Source organism: Scyliorhinus canicula, chromosome 3 (genome assembly GCF_902713615.1).
Source record: "Scyliorhinus canicula chromosome 3, sScyCan1.1, whole genome shotgun sequence".
Lineage (NCBI taxonomy): Eukaryota > Metazoa > Chordata > Chondrichthyes > Carcharhiniformes > Scyliorhinidae > Scyliorhinus > Scyliorhinus canicula.
In genome coordinates, this window is record NC_052148.1 from 55,002,709 (window position 1) to 55,018,798 (window position 16,090).

General features: G+C 43.6%; 1 protein-coding gene across 6 annotated transcripts in view; it reads left to right on the forward strand.

Moving 5' to 3' along the window:
- The window catches only part of LOC119962662 (WD repeat-containing protein 7), an 869,538-nt gene that overhangs the window by 56,212 nt on the left and 797,236 nt on the right, over positions 1 to 16,090 (forward strand). For all 6 annotated transcript variants that reach the window (XM_038790561.1, XM_038790562.1, XM_038790559.1 and 3 more), the window contains one exon: positions 13,238 to 13,409. In XM_038790561.1, the coding sequence (XP_038646489.1) occupies positions 13,251 to 13,409 (159 nt within the window). In that variant the 5' untranslated portion in view covers positions 13,238 to 13,250. The remainder of the gene's footprint in view (positions 1 to 13,237; positions 13,410 to 16,090) is intronic.

Genomic DNA, 16,090 nt, shown 5'->3' on the forward strand with positions numbered 1-16,090 from the left:
CTTGGCAGCCCTGGTCACGGCGCCTCTGCTGCTTTCGCCGGCATTGTACTCCACCAGCCCGATAGTGGTGGCGGCTCTTCGGATCTGGGGCCAGTGGAAGAGGCATGTCGGGGAGGTAAGAGCATCGGTGTGGACCCCAATCTACGGCAACCACCTATTTGCCCTGGGGAACATGGATGGGGGTATCGACTGTGGAGGAGGGCGGGGATTGTGAGGATGGGGGATCTGTTCCTGGAAGGGAGCTTTCCGAGCATGAGTGCACTGGAGGAGAAGTTTGGCCTGGCAAGAGGGAACGACTTTAGATACTTGCAGGTGTGGGATTTTGTACGCAGACTGATACCGTCCTTCCCACGTCTCCCGCCGAAGGGCAGGCAGGACAGGGTAGTTTCCAGGGGAAAGGTGGGAGAGGGTAGAGTCTCAGACGTCTACAAGGAACGAATGGGAGCTGAGGATACGCAGATCGAGGACCTGAAGCTTAAGTGGGAAAAGGAGCTGGGGGGGGGGGGAGAAAGAAGAGAAAGGAGGACGGTGTCTGGGCAGAAGCCCGGAGCAGAGTAAACACGACCGCAACATGCGCCAGGCTCAGCCTGATCGAGTTTAAGGTCGTGCACCGGGCCCACATGACGGTGGCCCGGATGAGCAAATTCTTTGGGCTGGAGGACAAGTGTGCCAGATGCGCCGGAGGGCCGGCTAACCATGTAAAAACAACAGAGACCCAAGCACAGATCCCTGTGGAACACCACTAGTCACAACCTTCCCTTCAGAAAAACACCCTTCTACTGCTACCCTTAGCCTTCTGTGACTGAGCCAGTTCTGTATCCATCTTACCCCCTCACCTCGGATCCCTTGTGACTTCACCGTTTGTACCAGTCTGCCTTATGAGTCACCTGGTCAAAGGCTTTACTGAAGTCTATGTAAACAGCATCCACCGCCCTTCCCTCATCAATCAACTTTGTCACCTCTTCAAAAAAACTCAATCAGGTTAGTGAGGCACGCCTCCCCTTCACAAAACCATGCTGACTATTGCTTATGAGTCCATTTGTTTCCAAATGGCTACAAATCCTGTCCCTGAGAATTCTCTCCAATAATTTACCTACTACCGACGTAGACAGTGAAGAGGAAAGCAGTAGATTACAGTGCGATATGGACTGTTGACTTGAGTAGACTAATAGTAGACAAAATTCAATGCAGAGAAGTGAGAGATTTTGGAAAGAAGAGTAGGGATAGGCAACATGAATTAAATGGGGACTTAATGGGGAGATATATAAAAATGTGAAGTTGTCAAGACAAGCTTTGTTTAAAAAAGACACATCAGGGTCCTTGGCTTTTTGAGTATAAAAGCAAGAATCTTATGAAACGTTTTACATAACTCTTGTGTTGCGTCTGAGCTTAGGTATTGTGTCTCGTTCTGGTCACCAGAAATTCTGAAAGATCTCAAGGCATACAATTCTCCAGCATAGGTTTATGCTTATGACTGAACCATTAGCAGGTCGGTGGAGTGATGATGCAATGCTTCTCAGGTAGTGAATAGGAATATCATTGGACAGGCCTCCTGAGAGCATTGTTTATGCAGCTCCTCGTGGTGGTTTCAGATGTTTTTGGTCACAAAGCTGTACAGAATCAAAGAACTGAAAAGAGGAAAGCAAAAAGAAACAAATTGAAAAGGGAAACACCAGACAGGAAATAGCTTTGTAACAACGAAATGTGACGTTTAAAAAAAAAAGTAATAAATTATTTTGAGTGACATCCTTTGAAATTACGTAGCATTAGTTGAATTAAAATGCAAATTTTTAGCATTAGCTCAATTATCCTAAATCCTTACATGCACATGTTACAAGAGGGAGATATTAGGAACTTGGGTCCAGAAATGGGATAGAAGATGCAGTGGGTAGTTTAGGGGTTAAAGAAAAAACTGCTAGCACGGAATCCGAGGAATACGCTCCCACCTGGCATAAATTTCATGCTCATTCAGACTTAAACTAGTTGGTGGGAATACACAAGATGCCCCGTTCAGCCAGGGTGATCCACTCCAGATCCATTGTCTTTCGGGACACCCGTGTTTGAAGAGCCATTAGCCCATTACAGAGTCTGATGACGTATCAAACGTATTTGTCCGCCAATGGAAGAAGGTTAGTTGCAGATCAATAACATGGAAATCAGACAGCCAAGATAACAATGATGGGTTCAAGTATAAATACCGCAGGAGAGAACAAAAGCTAAAGTAAACATTGGTCCATTAGAGGATGAGAGTGGTCATTTAGTTATGGGATATGATGAAATGGCGGAGGCATTGAACAAATATTTTGTATCGGTCTTCACAGTGGAGGACACTAATAACATGCCAGCAATTGACCGAGAGAAGAAGGTAGGTGAGGACCTGGAAACCATTACTATCACAAAAGAGCAAGTGTTGGGCAAGCTAATGGAGCTCAGGATAGATAAGTCTCCTGGCCCTGATGGAATGCATCCCAGGATACTGAAAGAGATGGCTGGAGTAATAGCAGATGCACTGGCGGTAATTTTCCAAAGTTCGCTGAACACTGGGGCAGTCCCAGAGGATTGGAAAACACGACACGAAGGTGTGTGGCAGAGCAAAGTGTACTGAGGACTCTTAAAACCGTACAGAGGAACATTGAGTGAGTGGGCAAAGGTCTGGCAGATGGAGTATGATGTCGATAAGTGTGAAGTCATGCATTTTGGTAGGAGTAACAATAGAACGGATTATTACTTAAATGGTAAAAAGCTGCAGCATGCTGCTATGCAAAGGGACCTGGGTGTAGTTGTGCATGAGTCACAGACGGTTGGTCTGCGGGTGCAACAAGTAATTAGGAAGGCAAATGGAATTTTGTCCTTCATTGCGAAGGGGATTGAGTTTAGAAGCAGAGAGGTAATGTTGCAGTTGTACAAGGTGCTGGTGAGGCCACACCTGGAGTACTGTGTGCAGTTTTGGTCTTCACACTTGAGAAAGATGTGCTGGCACTAGAGGGGGTGCAGAGGAGATTCACTAGGCTGATTCCGGAGTTGAGGGGGTTATTGTATGAGAAGAGGCTGAGTAGATTGGGATTATATTCACTGGAATTCAGAAGGTTGCGGGGGGAATCTAATAGAAACATATAACATTTTGAAGGGAATGGATAAGATAGAAGTAGAAAGGATGTTTCCACTGGTAGGTGAAAGTAGGACAAGAGGGCATAGCCTCAAGATTAGGGGGAGCAGATTTAGGACTGAATCAAGGAGGAACTTCTTCACTCAGAGGGTGGTTAAAGTATGGAATTCCCAACCGAAAGGAGTAGTAGACGCTACTTCATTGAATATATTTAAAGATAGGGTAGATGTTTTTTTGAAAAATAAAGGAATTACGGGATATGGCGAGAATGCGGGTAAGTGGTTCTGAGACCACGAAAAGATCAGCAATGATCTTATAGAATGGCGGAGCAGGCTCGAAGGGCTGGACGGTCTACTTCTGCTCCTAGTTCTTATGTTCTTATATTTGTTTGAGGGGCTGGGCAGAGCTGAGAGAGGGAGAGGAAGAATCCTGTTTCACCTGTTGGAGAGAGAAGGATTTGAAAATTGTAGCCACCGAAGTTGGCCATTCCCTCAATACAAAATGGAGGAACGCAAAGCTTGCAGGTTAAAATGGACAAAGTTTGCAGCACAAGCAGGCTGCACCAAGCCAATGTGTATTCTGTCTGCTAAGAGAGCAGACAGCACCGAAACGAACATTCCGCATACTAATGAGGCAATCTCCGGGATAGTTAACATAGTAATGGAACGATCCCAGGGACAATGGACACAAATAGGGAAGTGATTGCAACAGTGTATGGGAAACCAGACACCCCGACACCAGTGGGGTTCGAAGACAAAGCATCTGAAGGCCCGCCCAGTAGCCGAGGGACAGCCTCAGTATTGGGGGGATTTAAACAAATCGATTGAGAAGAGACCCGATCGATCCCCAGCAGATAGAGGGTCTGCCCAAAAGGGCGCGAAGCCCTAGGACCTATAAAAGACAGGTCCCAAACTTAGTTCGTCCTTCTTGACCAGCCCTCCTCTCTTGACCAGCCCTCTCGACCAGCCTTTTACCGAAGAAGACCTTGACCGAGAGAGAGGAGAGGTTTGGGACAGCAGCCGCCAGCAAGTAAGTGTCTCACAATGGTCGCTACCAGAGATAGACACTCCTGATCTCTTTTTAACCCGTACCAACCTGAAGTCTGCGGACCCGGAGCAGAGCAAGAGGCCTTGACCCCTGATCCGGCAGTTCCCTTTAAGGTAAGTATTGGTTTATTTAGTGGTAGGAATAGTTTAGTCATCTTAGCGTGTGCATGGGTAGTATTATAATTGTATTATAATAAACTCATTTGTTTGAACTTACTAATTGGTGTATGGTTTATTGCTTTGAACTTGACCTTGAAACTTGTGGCGGTATCTTAACGATACTTGGCGACTCCAGACCTAAGTAACGAAACAGAGCCAAATTGAGTGTTAAGCACACTCACCCAGAACGAGCAACAAAATCCACGGAGAGGGGACGTGGAAAGCCATATCTGAGACAGGTTTTCAAAAGGGTTCTAAAATAACTTTTTTGATAGAGGAAAAATTGCTTTGTAAATGCAAGTATCGTCTTTGCCTGGCTGTGTAAGTGGAGTGAGCTGCATGTTCATTACAAGTGCTGCTAAATTGGAACTGGTGTGTTAGGATGAAAAACTGCATGGAATCTGTTATCGTTAGCGTTGAAGTTTAAAAGTTTAAATATTGTTTTTCTTGTATTTCAATGAAGTTGGTTTATAAAATAATCAAGCCCTATTTCTTATGTTGTCACTCCTGGAATGAATCGATCTTTTGGCACCGTATTAAAACTTGGTAACGTTATGGTTCTGGTCCAGTATCTTAGCCACTGCTGAGAGCTGACCAGTCGTCTGTAGCAGTGCACCAAAGTCTGATTATCCATTACCCCTCTGTTTGTTGACCTACATTTGCTTTTCATTCAGCAATATCTTGATTTGAACTCTGCAATCTTGCTTTCATATATCTTGGTAGTTTTGCCCTTCCCTAACTCTGTAATCTCCACTAGCCCTCAATCCCACCATGATCTTTGTGCTGCTTCTGTGGTTTCTTGTACTTGGTAGCTGTGCCTTCCACTGCATCGGCCTTAAACTCTGGAAATGCATCCACAGAACACTTTCACTGTGTCCTTGTTACTCATTTGACCAAGCTTTTGGCCAAGTTCTGATATCTGAATGTGGCTCAGTGTCAAAATTTGTTCCTTATGATGTTTTTCTACATGTGTAGGTACTATATAAATGTAAGCTATTGCTCCACAGTGACGCACTAAAAATATATTTTGGATATAAATGAGTGTATGTGAGACTATTCATCACACAACGGACTTTACAGTCATTTTATTCTATTTTAACTTGTCTCTTTGCATATTCAGAAAACTGTGTATCCTCATTTGATGCTTTTAGCTTGTAGCGATGTTAAGCATGGTATTCAACTGGGAGGACAAGATATGTTCCATGCCTAAAGCTAGATTGTTAACTGAGAGTGTGTAGGGATGTTGTGAGCCATGGAAATTTACAGCATCACTTTGAGCAGTGATGTGAAGAGCTGTGAATTGACGGTTGTTGAGGCTGGCACATTTTTGCAGATTCATCAAAATCGTTGTCAGCTTCAAGCTAATTGCTGATTAACAGTCCTAATAAACTAAAACAAGTGTTATATTCTGCACACAAGTGTATTGCAGCTATACATAAAACTTGATAATTAATTGAAACAATAAATTTGGATTTGATTCAGTTTTGGCTGATGGTAGTCTGCTTATATGGTAGTACAGAATGAAATGAAATAAAAAATGCTTGAAATACACACGGGATCAGTTAAGTGAAACAGCCGGTGGTGACCTTTTGGTAGGTGACCATTCATGAGATCTGTACAATTGAGCCACTCTTGCAAAAGCATTGTTGCAGAATTCAGTGTGAAAATCGTATCTGGCTGATTTTTTTTTTTCCAAAGACACTGTCACCGAAACCCCAATATTTCCATTTATTCATAAGACTGCGGAGAGAACGACTCACTCCAGGAGTGATTGGATGATAAAAAGGGCGTTGGTATTTCTAAAACAAAATGTTTTTATGAATACAATATGAAACTTTGTAATTTCACACCCGAAAAGAACATCTGACAATTGCCCCATAATATTACTACTCCATTTCTCATTAAACAACAAGAAAAAAACATACACCTCCTGATCCAATTTAAAAATCAATACATACTTTACAGAATAGTTTCTGGCTCTTGTTGGACCCCCTTCAGACTGTGGTTGAAGTCTTCAAATAGCTGTTTCAGCTGGGTTGTTTCAGCCTCTTCATTGTCAACAAGGGTTTCCAGATCGGACTTTACTTCAAAAAGTCTTTTGCAAAACAATAATCTCTTAGCTCCACCCAGCACTGACATTGTTTCCCCAAGCAAAAAAGCAAATTAACTTTCCTGGGACTGAAAGTACATTAACTCTCCAGGGACTTCCCCAGTCAAACCACAATGCAGTGGCCCAGACAAAAACATATTGTTTTGTCAATTTTTGCCTTCTGGTTGCTGAAAGCACCCAGGCACCCTGCAAAACTGAATTTTTAAAAACATGACCATTGCGCTCAAACACATTTCAACCCCAGGCTTTTAACCCTTACATTTCCCACTACATTTATAATCCAATTTTCCTAAAATCTTCCAATTGTCACACTAATGGAATGCTATCCTTTATTACGAGAGGAATTAAACATTAAAGTATAGATGTTATGCTTCGATTATATGGGACCTGGTTGAGCCCATAAATTTAATGCTCTGCAGTTTGGGTCTCACTTGAGGAAGAATACATTGCCGGTGGTTCAGAGGAGGATTACTGGATTGATATCTGGAATGAGCAATTTGTCTTCTGAGAATTATTGGACTTGCTGGGCTTGTGCTCTCTGCAGCTTAGAGGGAGGAGTGACTTAATTGATGTAGATAAGATCCTGAATGGCCTTGACAAGGTGGATGTGAAAGGATGTTTCCTCTTGTGGGTGAGTCCAGAACAAGGCGTACTGGTTTAAAATTAGGGGTCCCCTTTTTCTGACACAGATGAGGAGAATTTTTTTCTCTTGAGAATTGTGCAATTTTGGAACACTCTGCCTCAGAAGGTGGTCGAGGTGGGCCATTCAATATTTTTAAGGCAGACAAGTTCGGTAGATTCTTGTTGGGTGAAGGAATCAACGGTTATCGGGGGTAGATGGAAATGTGGAACTTTAAACAGAAACGGACCAGCCATGATCTGAATGAATGATGGGCAGATTTGAGGGGTTGAATGGCCTACTTCTATTTTGTATGCTATCTCTATTAGCTCCTGTGCTCCAACTAAACTTGAACTCTTTGATTCTCTCACTGTGCATCCCTGCTCCCTTTGTCCCATCCTGGTGGCCATGTCTTCAATTTTCTGGGCTTTACTCATTGCAAATTCCAACCCAAACCTCCACCCAATCCCCTCTTTTGTGGCCCCCCTTAAAACCCTCCTCTTTGACAAATATGTTTTGGTCACTGCACCTCATAACTAGTACCTCTGCCCCAGTGCCCATTTTGTTTGATTACACTTATCTGCACCACCATGGGACATTGTTCCTTCTTCTCTTACTCTTCTACTTTTGCTCTCTCAAGCAAATTCAAGTCCTTGTTATGTCGGGTGTGTATTGCCATATAAAACTTCTAGGAAAATCTGACTCTGAAAGTGATCCATTTTATTCAGCCATTAAAAAACATAATTAATCAACATAACTGTTTTGGATGAAAGAAAAGAAAGATTTGTATTTATATAGTGCATTTCATGACCACCGGATGTCTCAATGCTATTCACAGCTGATGAAGTAATTTTTGGAGTGTACTCACTGTTGTATTGTACATATGCTCAGCAAGTTCTTATCATCAGAAATGTGATAATGAACAGATAATCTGTTTGTTGTGGTGTTGATTGGGGAATAAATATTGCACAGGGCACTGGGATCGTTTACATCCTACTGAGGGGGATGGGCCTTGGTTTACCATCTCATTCTGAAGACAATACTCTGACTGTGCAGAGCTCTCTAATTCTTGGGTCAAGAAGAAGGAAAACAAACATAAGGAAAATTCCAATCTCTGCGAAATCTTGGCTAATATGAGTTCATTAAAGGAGATCTTGTATTTCCTAGTTTCTTTGAGGTGTGATAAAATGGTTTGAGAGGATAAGGCATTGGATGCGCTGTATTGGATTTGAGTAAGCTCTCTGATGTAGATCCTTTGGATAAGCCAGTATTGGAAATAATGCAGGAATTGGTGGAATGACATTCCTTGTCCCTGGATCATTCCTGATATGCTGCGTATTTGGATCACTTTCTGTTCGCAGATCAGATTTGCTTTAATCACTGCCACTGAGCATTATTGTGATGGCTTCAATTTACCATCAATCCAATCCGCTAGATCTCAGATCTACATATTATCTTTGTTCCATTTAAGCAATTATTTTTCTCCCCATTTGCACCACTTTACATGGTGGAATGACATTACAATGGACACATAATTGGTTAACTGAGAGGGTAATAGTTCAGGAAATATTTTGTTTAATGTCTTGAGGAATGATCTGCAACTTGGATTTTCACAGTAACTTCATTGTTAATGCAAGCCTACTTGTGACATTGATTATCATTATGATTCAACTTTGTAGATGCTAATGAATGTGATAGACTCCAAATCTGAAAAGGTTCGGCTAGCAGAACATTTCAGGAGAGTGGGAATTGAGACAATGTCAGGAAATGTAAAGTGATGCAAATGGGGAGAAAAATAATTGCTTAAATGGATCAAAGATAATATGTAGATCTGAGATCCTGGGGATTGGATTGATGGTAAATTGAAGCCATCACAATAATGCTCAGTGGCAGTGATTAAAGCAAATCTGATCTGCAAACAGAAAATGATCCAAATACACAGCATATCAGGAATGATCCAGGGACAAAGAAGCAGAGTTAATATTTCTGGTCGATGACCTTTTGTCAAAATTGGAAAATGATGGAATATGTTTGAGCAAGTATAGACTCTTCTCGAGGGCAATTAAGAATGGGTAATAAAAGTTGACCTTGACTGTGACGCTCATATCCCATGAAGGATAGGCAGGGAGGAAAGTGGTTGGCAATCCTACTTTAGCAGAGTGATGAAAAGCAGGGAAGATGTGTAATAAGGTGAAGAACAGGAAATAGGGCAAGTCAAAAAACAGAAGGTGGGCTTAGAAGAGCTGTTGATGATGACAGAATCTTTTTAAAAAATAAATTTATTGTAACCAATTATTTTTTTTCCGATTAAAGGGGTGAGTTAGCATGGCCTGCACATCTTTAGGATTATGGGGGTGAGACCCATGCAAATACTGGGAGAATGTGCAAACTCCACACAGACAGTGACCCGGGGCCAGGATCTAACCCGTGTCCTAAGTGCTAACCACTGTGCTACCTTGCTACTCAATGACAGAACCGTTGCCAGCATAATTTATCTGAAAAAATGGGAGCAATGGTTATTAAACTACATGTTCCCCTTGAGCAGGTTGTAGTGGTGCTTTGCCTTCTTGAACAGCTCCAGTCCATGTGGTGTAGGTCTACCCACTATGATATTAGGGAGGGAGTTCCAGGACTTGAACCCAGCGACAGTGAAGGAATGGCAATATATTACCAAGTGTGGATGGTGAGGGACTTGGAGAGGAACTTCCAAATGATGGTGTTCCCATTTAGCTGCCACCCTTCGAGACAGTAGTAGTTATGGGTTTGGATGGTGCTGTTGAAGGAACCTTGGTGAGTTCATACCATACATCTTATAGATGGTACTGATGTGCTGCTGCTATGCATCGGTGGTGGAGGGAGTTAATGTATGTGGAAGGGGTGCCAATCAAGCGGGCTGTTTTGTCCTGGATGGAGTTAAGCTTTTAAGTGGTGTTGGAGCTGCACTCATTCAGGAAAGTGGGGAATATTCCATCTCACTCTTGACTTGTACCTCTTGGTGATGGAGAGGCATTGGGGAGACGGGAGGTGAGTCACACGCCTAAGGATTCCTCGCCTCTGACCTGCTCTTGTCACCACAGTATTTATATGACTGTCCAGTTCAGTTTCTGATCAAATGTAACCCCCAGGATGTTGATTGTGGGGGGGTTCAATGATGGTAATGCTGGTTTAGCTCAGTGGGCTTGACAGCTGGTTTGTGATGCAGAACAAGGCCTGCAGCGTGGGTTCAATTCCCGTACCAGTTTACCTGAACAGGCGCCAGAGTGTGGCAACCAGGGGCTTTTCACAGTAACTTCAAACTTGTGACAATAAAAGCTTATTATTATTATTGAATGTCAAGGGTTGATGGTTCGATTCTCTCTTATTGGAGATGGTCATTGCCTGGCACTTGTGTGGCGCAAGTGTTACTTGCCACTTCAAGCCTGAATATTGTCCAGGTTTTGCTGCATTTGCATGTGGACTGCTTCGGTGTCTGAGGAGTTGCGAATGGCGCTGAACATTGTGCAATCATCAGCGAACATGGTTGCCTAGGACACTATCCTGAGGAACTCCTGCAGCGATGACTCACCTGCAATAACTACAACTGTCTTCCTTTGTGTTAGGTACGACTCCAACCAGTGGAGAATTTCCCCCCTGATTCCTGTTGACTACAGTTTTATTAGGGCTCCATGATCTCCTACTCGATTAATAGCTGCCTTGATGTCAAGGGCAGTCACACACGCTTCACCTCTGGAGTTCAGCTCTTTCGTTCATGTTTGAATTAAGGCTGTAATGAGGTCAGGAGTTGGGTTACCCTGGCGGAACCCAAACTGAGAGTCAGCGAGCAGGTTATTGCTAAACAAATGCTGCTTGATAGCTGTTGACGACGCCTTCCGTTCTTTACTGATGATCGAGAGAGACTGATGGATGGTAATTGGCTGGGTTGGATTTGCCCTGCTTTTTGTGTACAGAACATACATGGACAATTTTTCACATTGCCGTATAGATTCTCACAAGATAACGCCCGAGTGTGGCGATTCTCTGAGAGCTCTCCTTAACAGATCCTCTTTTTACCTTACATTTGTTCCCTATTATGTATTTTCTTTTATTTCCTTTTCTTTTCGTGTACATAATGATCTGTTGAGCTGCTCGTAGAAAAAATACTTTTCACTGTACCTTGGTACACGTGACAATAAACAAAATCCAATACAGATGCCAGTGTTTTAGCTGGAACGGCTTGGTTGGGGCGCGGCAAGTTCTGGAGTACAATTAGACTGCTATTGGAGCACTAATGCTGGAATATTGTCAGGACCCATGGCCTTTGCAGTGCCCCATGACTGCAGCTATTTCCCGATATCACGAGGGGAGAATCAAATTGGCTGAAGACTGACGTCTGTGATGCTGGGGTCCTCTGGATGAGGCAGAGATGGATCACCCACTCCCCACTTCTGGCTGAAGATGATTGCAAATGCTTCAGGCTTGTCTTTGCACAGATGTGCTGACCTCCTCCATCATTGAGGATTGGGATGTTTATGGAGCCTCCTCCTCCAGTGAGTTATTTAATTATCTACCACCATTAATGACTGGATGGATTTGGTACAGTGACAAGTATTGTTCCGCGTTCAGTCCAGGAAGATCGTTCCATACATGACAAAAACATAGGACATACATAAATACACAATGTAAACACAAAGGCAGAGGCATGTGACAGGACTGCAGAGCTGAGATCTATTGCGATGGTTCTGGAATCATTTGGCTCTATCTATCACTTGCTGCTTATGTTATTTGGTATGCATGTAGTCCTGTGTTGTAGCTCGACCAGGTTGACAGCTCATTTGTCTGATGCTGCTCCTGACATGCCCTCCTGCACTCTTCTTTGAGCCAGGGTTGATTCGCTGGATTAGTGGTAATGGTAAAGTTGGGGATCTGCCGGGCCATGAGATTTCAGATTGTGGCTGAGTACTATTGTGCTGCTGCCTTATGGATGCCCAGTCTTGAGTTGCGAGATCTGTTTAGAATCTATCCCATTTAGCATGAATGTGAAGAAGGGACTTTGCAATATGTCATGGACAGATGCAGGGAGGTTGGTGAGGATGAGGTTGGGTCTATTTTCTCTTGGTTTCCTCGGCACCTGTCGCAGATCCACCTAGACAGCAGTAGTGCTACCAAGCCATTCTTAGTGATGGACATTGAAGTCCCCTCCGTGCCCTTGCCACCCTCTCTGTTTCCTCTAAGTGGTGTTCAACGGAGAGCGTTATTGATTCATCAGTTGAAGGTGGTAATCAGCAGGAGGTCTCCTTGCCTATGTTTGAGACTTCATGGGATCCAGAGTCAATGTTGAGGACTCTCAGGGCAACTCCCTCCTGACTGTATACCACTGTGCCACCGCTACTCCTGGGTCCGTCTTGCCGGTGGTGAGAGTAATGTCTGGGACATTATCTGTAAGGTATGACTCCGTGAATATGACTATGTCAGGATGTTGTTTGACTAGCCTATGAGACAGCTCTCCCAATTTTGGTCCAAGCCCCCAGATGTTAGTAAAGAGGGGCTGGTTTAGCTCACAAGGCTAAATCGCTGGCTTTTAAAGCAGACCAAGCAGGCCAGCAGCACGGTTCGATTCCTGTACCAGCCTCCCCGGACAGGCGCCGGAATGTGGCGACTAGGGGCTTTTCACAGTAACTTCATTGAAGCCTACTCGTGACAATAAGCGATTTTCATTTCATTTGCAGGGATGGGGTTTCTGTTGCCGTTTCCAGAACCTAGCTCGATGCCGGGTGGTCCGTCCTAAAGAACATTTGTGAACTGGCTAGGTTTTTTACGACGATCAATGTGGTTTCACAGTCATGAATTCCAGATATTTATTGGATTCAGTTTCCACCACCTGCCGTGGTGGGTTTTGAACCCGGGTCCCCAGAGTATTATCCTGGGTCTCTGTATCACCACTCCAGTAACAATACCACTGCCTCTTCTGCTGCTTCATGCTATTTTTGGAATAAATGTGTAAATACTTCACAAATTTGATACAAAAATAGTAGTTTTTTTCTTCCGAAGTTACTGGTAACAACACTGTATAACATAATCTATAATTGCCAAATACTTTAGACTTCAGCTAACTGGTAAAACAATTGTTTTACGTTTGATTGTGCAGAATAATTCTGCTATTGCACCTTGATTTTACTATTTTCCACAGACTTCTAAATTTTAATTTTATTCTTAAACAGGCCGAAAACAAAAATGGCTGCGAATAGCCTGGTGTTGCCCATCGTACTGTGGGGCCCCAAAGCTCCAACACATTGTATTTCAGCGTTACTGGTAATGGATGATTTGGCAACTATCGTTACAGGATGTCATGATGGGCAAATTTGCCTTTGGGATCTAACTCCAAAATTAGAGGTTAGTTCTGGATATCGCAAATTATATTTATTTTTTAGAATGACAGAATAAAATCATGGAATGTCACAATATGGAAATTGCGCGTTTGCACCACCGAGCCTGCGTGAGTATCGCACTTTACGTGGCGCACTTTACGTGGCGCACTTTACGTGGACTGGTAGAAGACACTTTTAAGTAAATCTGAGAGACTCGAGGAGGACAGTGCAGTACCAACATGTTCCAATCAAGGAAAAGGGTGGGACCCTGGATATCGAAGGATACGCCGCATTGGATCAGGAGAAAAAGGGAGACTTATGGCAGATCTCAAGGGCTCAAAACAGCAGAAGCCTGAGGATGTGCAAGAGGGAATATGAAAAGGAAATTATGAAATATGAAAGGATGCTGGCAGGTAAAATAGAGGAAAATCCCAAGTTGTTTTACAAGTACATTAAGGGTGAAAGGATAACTAGGAAAAGAGTAGGGCCCATTAAGGACCACAGTGGTAATTTGTGTGCGGAGCCGGAGGAGTAGGTAGGGCTCCAAATGAATACTCTGTGTCCGTGTTCACTCATGAAAGGGACATTGTGGGTCTGGAAATCAGGGTGAAGGACTGTAATAATATTGAAGAGATTAACATAGACAGAGAGGAGCTTCTGAGTGGTCTTGCAGCCTTAAAGGTAGATAAGTCTCCGGGGCCAGATGAGACATATCCCAGGCTGTTGAGGGAGCCTCTCTGGCCACAGGAGAGGTGTTGGAGATCTGGAGGATGGCCAATGTGGTACCATTATTCAAGAAGGGAGGAAGGGATAAACCGAGAAACTACAGACCAGTCAATCTAACCTCAGTGGTGGGGAAACTATTGGAAGCAATTCTGAGGAACCAAATTAATCTGCAGTTGGGGAGGCAGGGATTAATCAAGAACATGCAGCAAGGTTATGTTGAGGAGAGGTCCTGTCTGACCAACTTGATCATAGATTTCAAAGAGGTGACCAGGTGTGTAAATGAGGAAAATGCATTTGGCGTCGTCTACTTGGACTTCAGCAAGACTTTTGTTAAGGTCCCACATGGGAGACCGATGGTGAAGGTAAGAGCCCATGGGATCCATGGGAAATTTGGCAATTTGGATCCAGAATTGGCTGAGTGACAGGAAGCAAAGGGTGACAGTCGAGGGATGTTTTTCTGACTGGAAGTACGTGTCCAGGAGGGTCCTGCAGGGATCAGTGTTGAGACCTTTGCTGTTTGTGGTTTATATAAATGATTTACATATGAATGTAGGAGGGTTGATCAGTAAGTTTGCAGATGATTCGAAAATTGGTGAAGTGGTAAAGAGTGAGGAGGATAGACTTCCATTACAGGAGGATATGGATATGCTGATCAGTGGTAAATGGAATACAATCAGAATAAGTGAGATGAGGACAAATAAGGCAAGGAAATGCATGATAAAAGGCAGGACCCTGGGATGCACCGAGGATCAGAGGGACCTTGGTCTGCATGTACGCTTAACGTAGCAGGGCAGGTGGATACAGTGGTTAAGAAGACATATGGTATACTGTCCTTTATTAGCCAAAGCATTGAGTTTGAGAGCAGGGAGGTTATGCTGGGACTATATAATAATAATAATAATTGCTTATTGTCTGCAGTTCTGGACTCCGCATTGTAGGAGGAATGTGATGGTACTTGCAAGGGTGCAGAGGAGATTTACTAGGATGCTGTCTGGGCCTTGAGAGTTTTAGTTATGAAGAGAGATTGGATCGACTTGGATTGTTTAACTGGAGCAGAGGAGACTGAGGGGGGATATGATTGAGATGTATAAAATTATGAGGGACATAGATAGAGTAGACAGGAAGAAAATCTTCCACTTGCTGGAGGGATTAATGACCAGGAGGCAAGGGACAGAAGTTTTAGAAGGGATGTGAGGAAAAAGCTTTTTACCGGAGGGTGGTGGGAGTTTGTAACTTGCTGCCTGAAAGGGTAGTGGAGGCAGAGATACTCCTAACATTGAAAAATTATTTAGATGTGCATTTGCAATTCCAAGGCATACAAGGCTGTGCGCCAAGTGCACGGAAATGAGATTAGAATAGTTAGGTTGTTTTTGATTGGTGCAGTCTCAATGGGCTAAAGGGCTTTTCTGTGCTGTAACACTCTGATCTGATTTTGTGTGGCATAGATCATGGAATTTACAGTGCAGAAGGAAGCCATTCAGCCTATCGAAAGATCACCCTCTCCAAGCCCATATCTCCACCCTATCCCCGTAACCCCATTTAACCTTTTTGGACACTAAGGGCAATTTAGCATGGCCAATCCACCTAACTTGTATATCTTTCAACTGTGGGAGGAAACCAGAGCACCTGGAGGAAACCCACGCAGACACGGGAAGAACATGCAGACTCTGCACAAACAGTGACCCAAGCCGGTAATCGAACCTGGGACCCTGGAGCTGTCAAGCAACTGTGCTAACCACTGTGCTACATTGCCGTGCACATTGAGCTAAATAATTGTCATTTCGTGTTAATGTTTGTTTCTGTCTGCTCTTCGTTTATACCTATCCCTTTATCTGCTCTTTCTCTCTTCTCTCTGCTTAGTCCTGCTTTCTTTTTTTAAAATCTCCCTGTCTCCTTCCCTGCTCTTTCTGTTCTTTTCAGGTAGTGGGTGCAGTGATGCACAATAGTCAGTAGGAGGCCATTCGGCCCATCGGGTCTGTA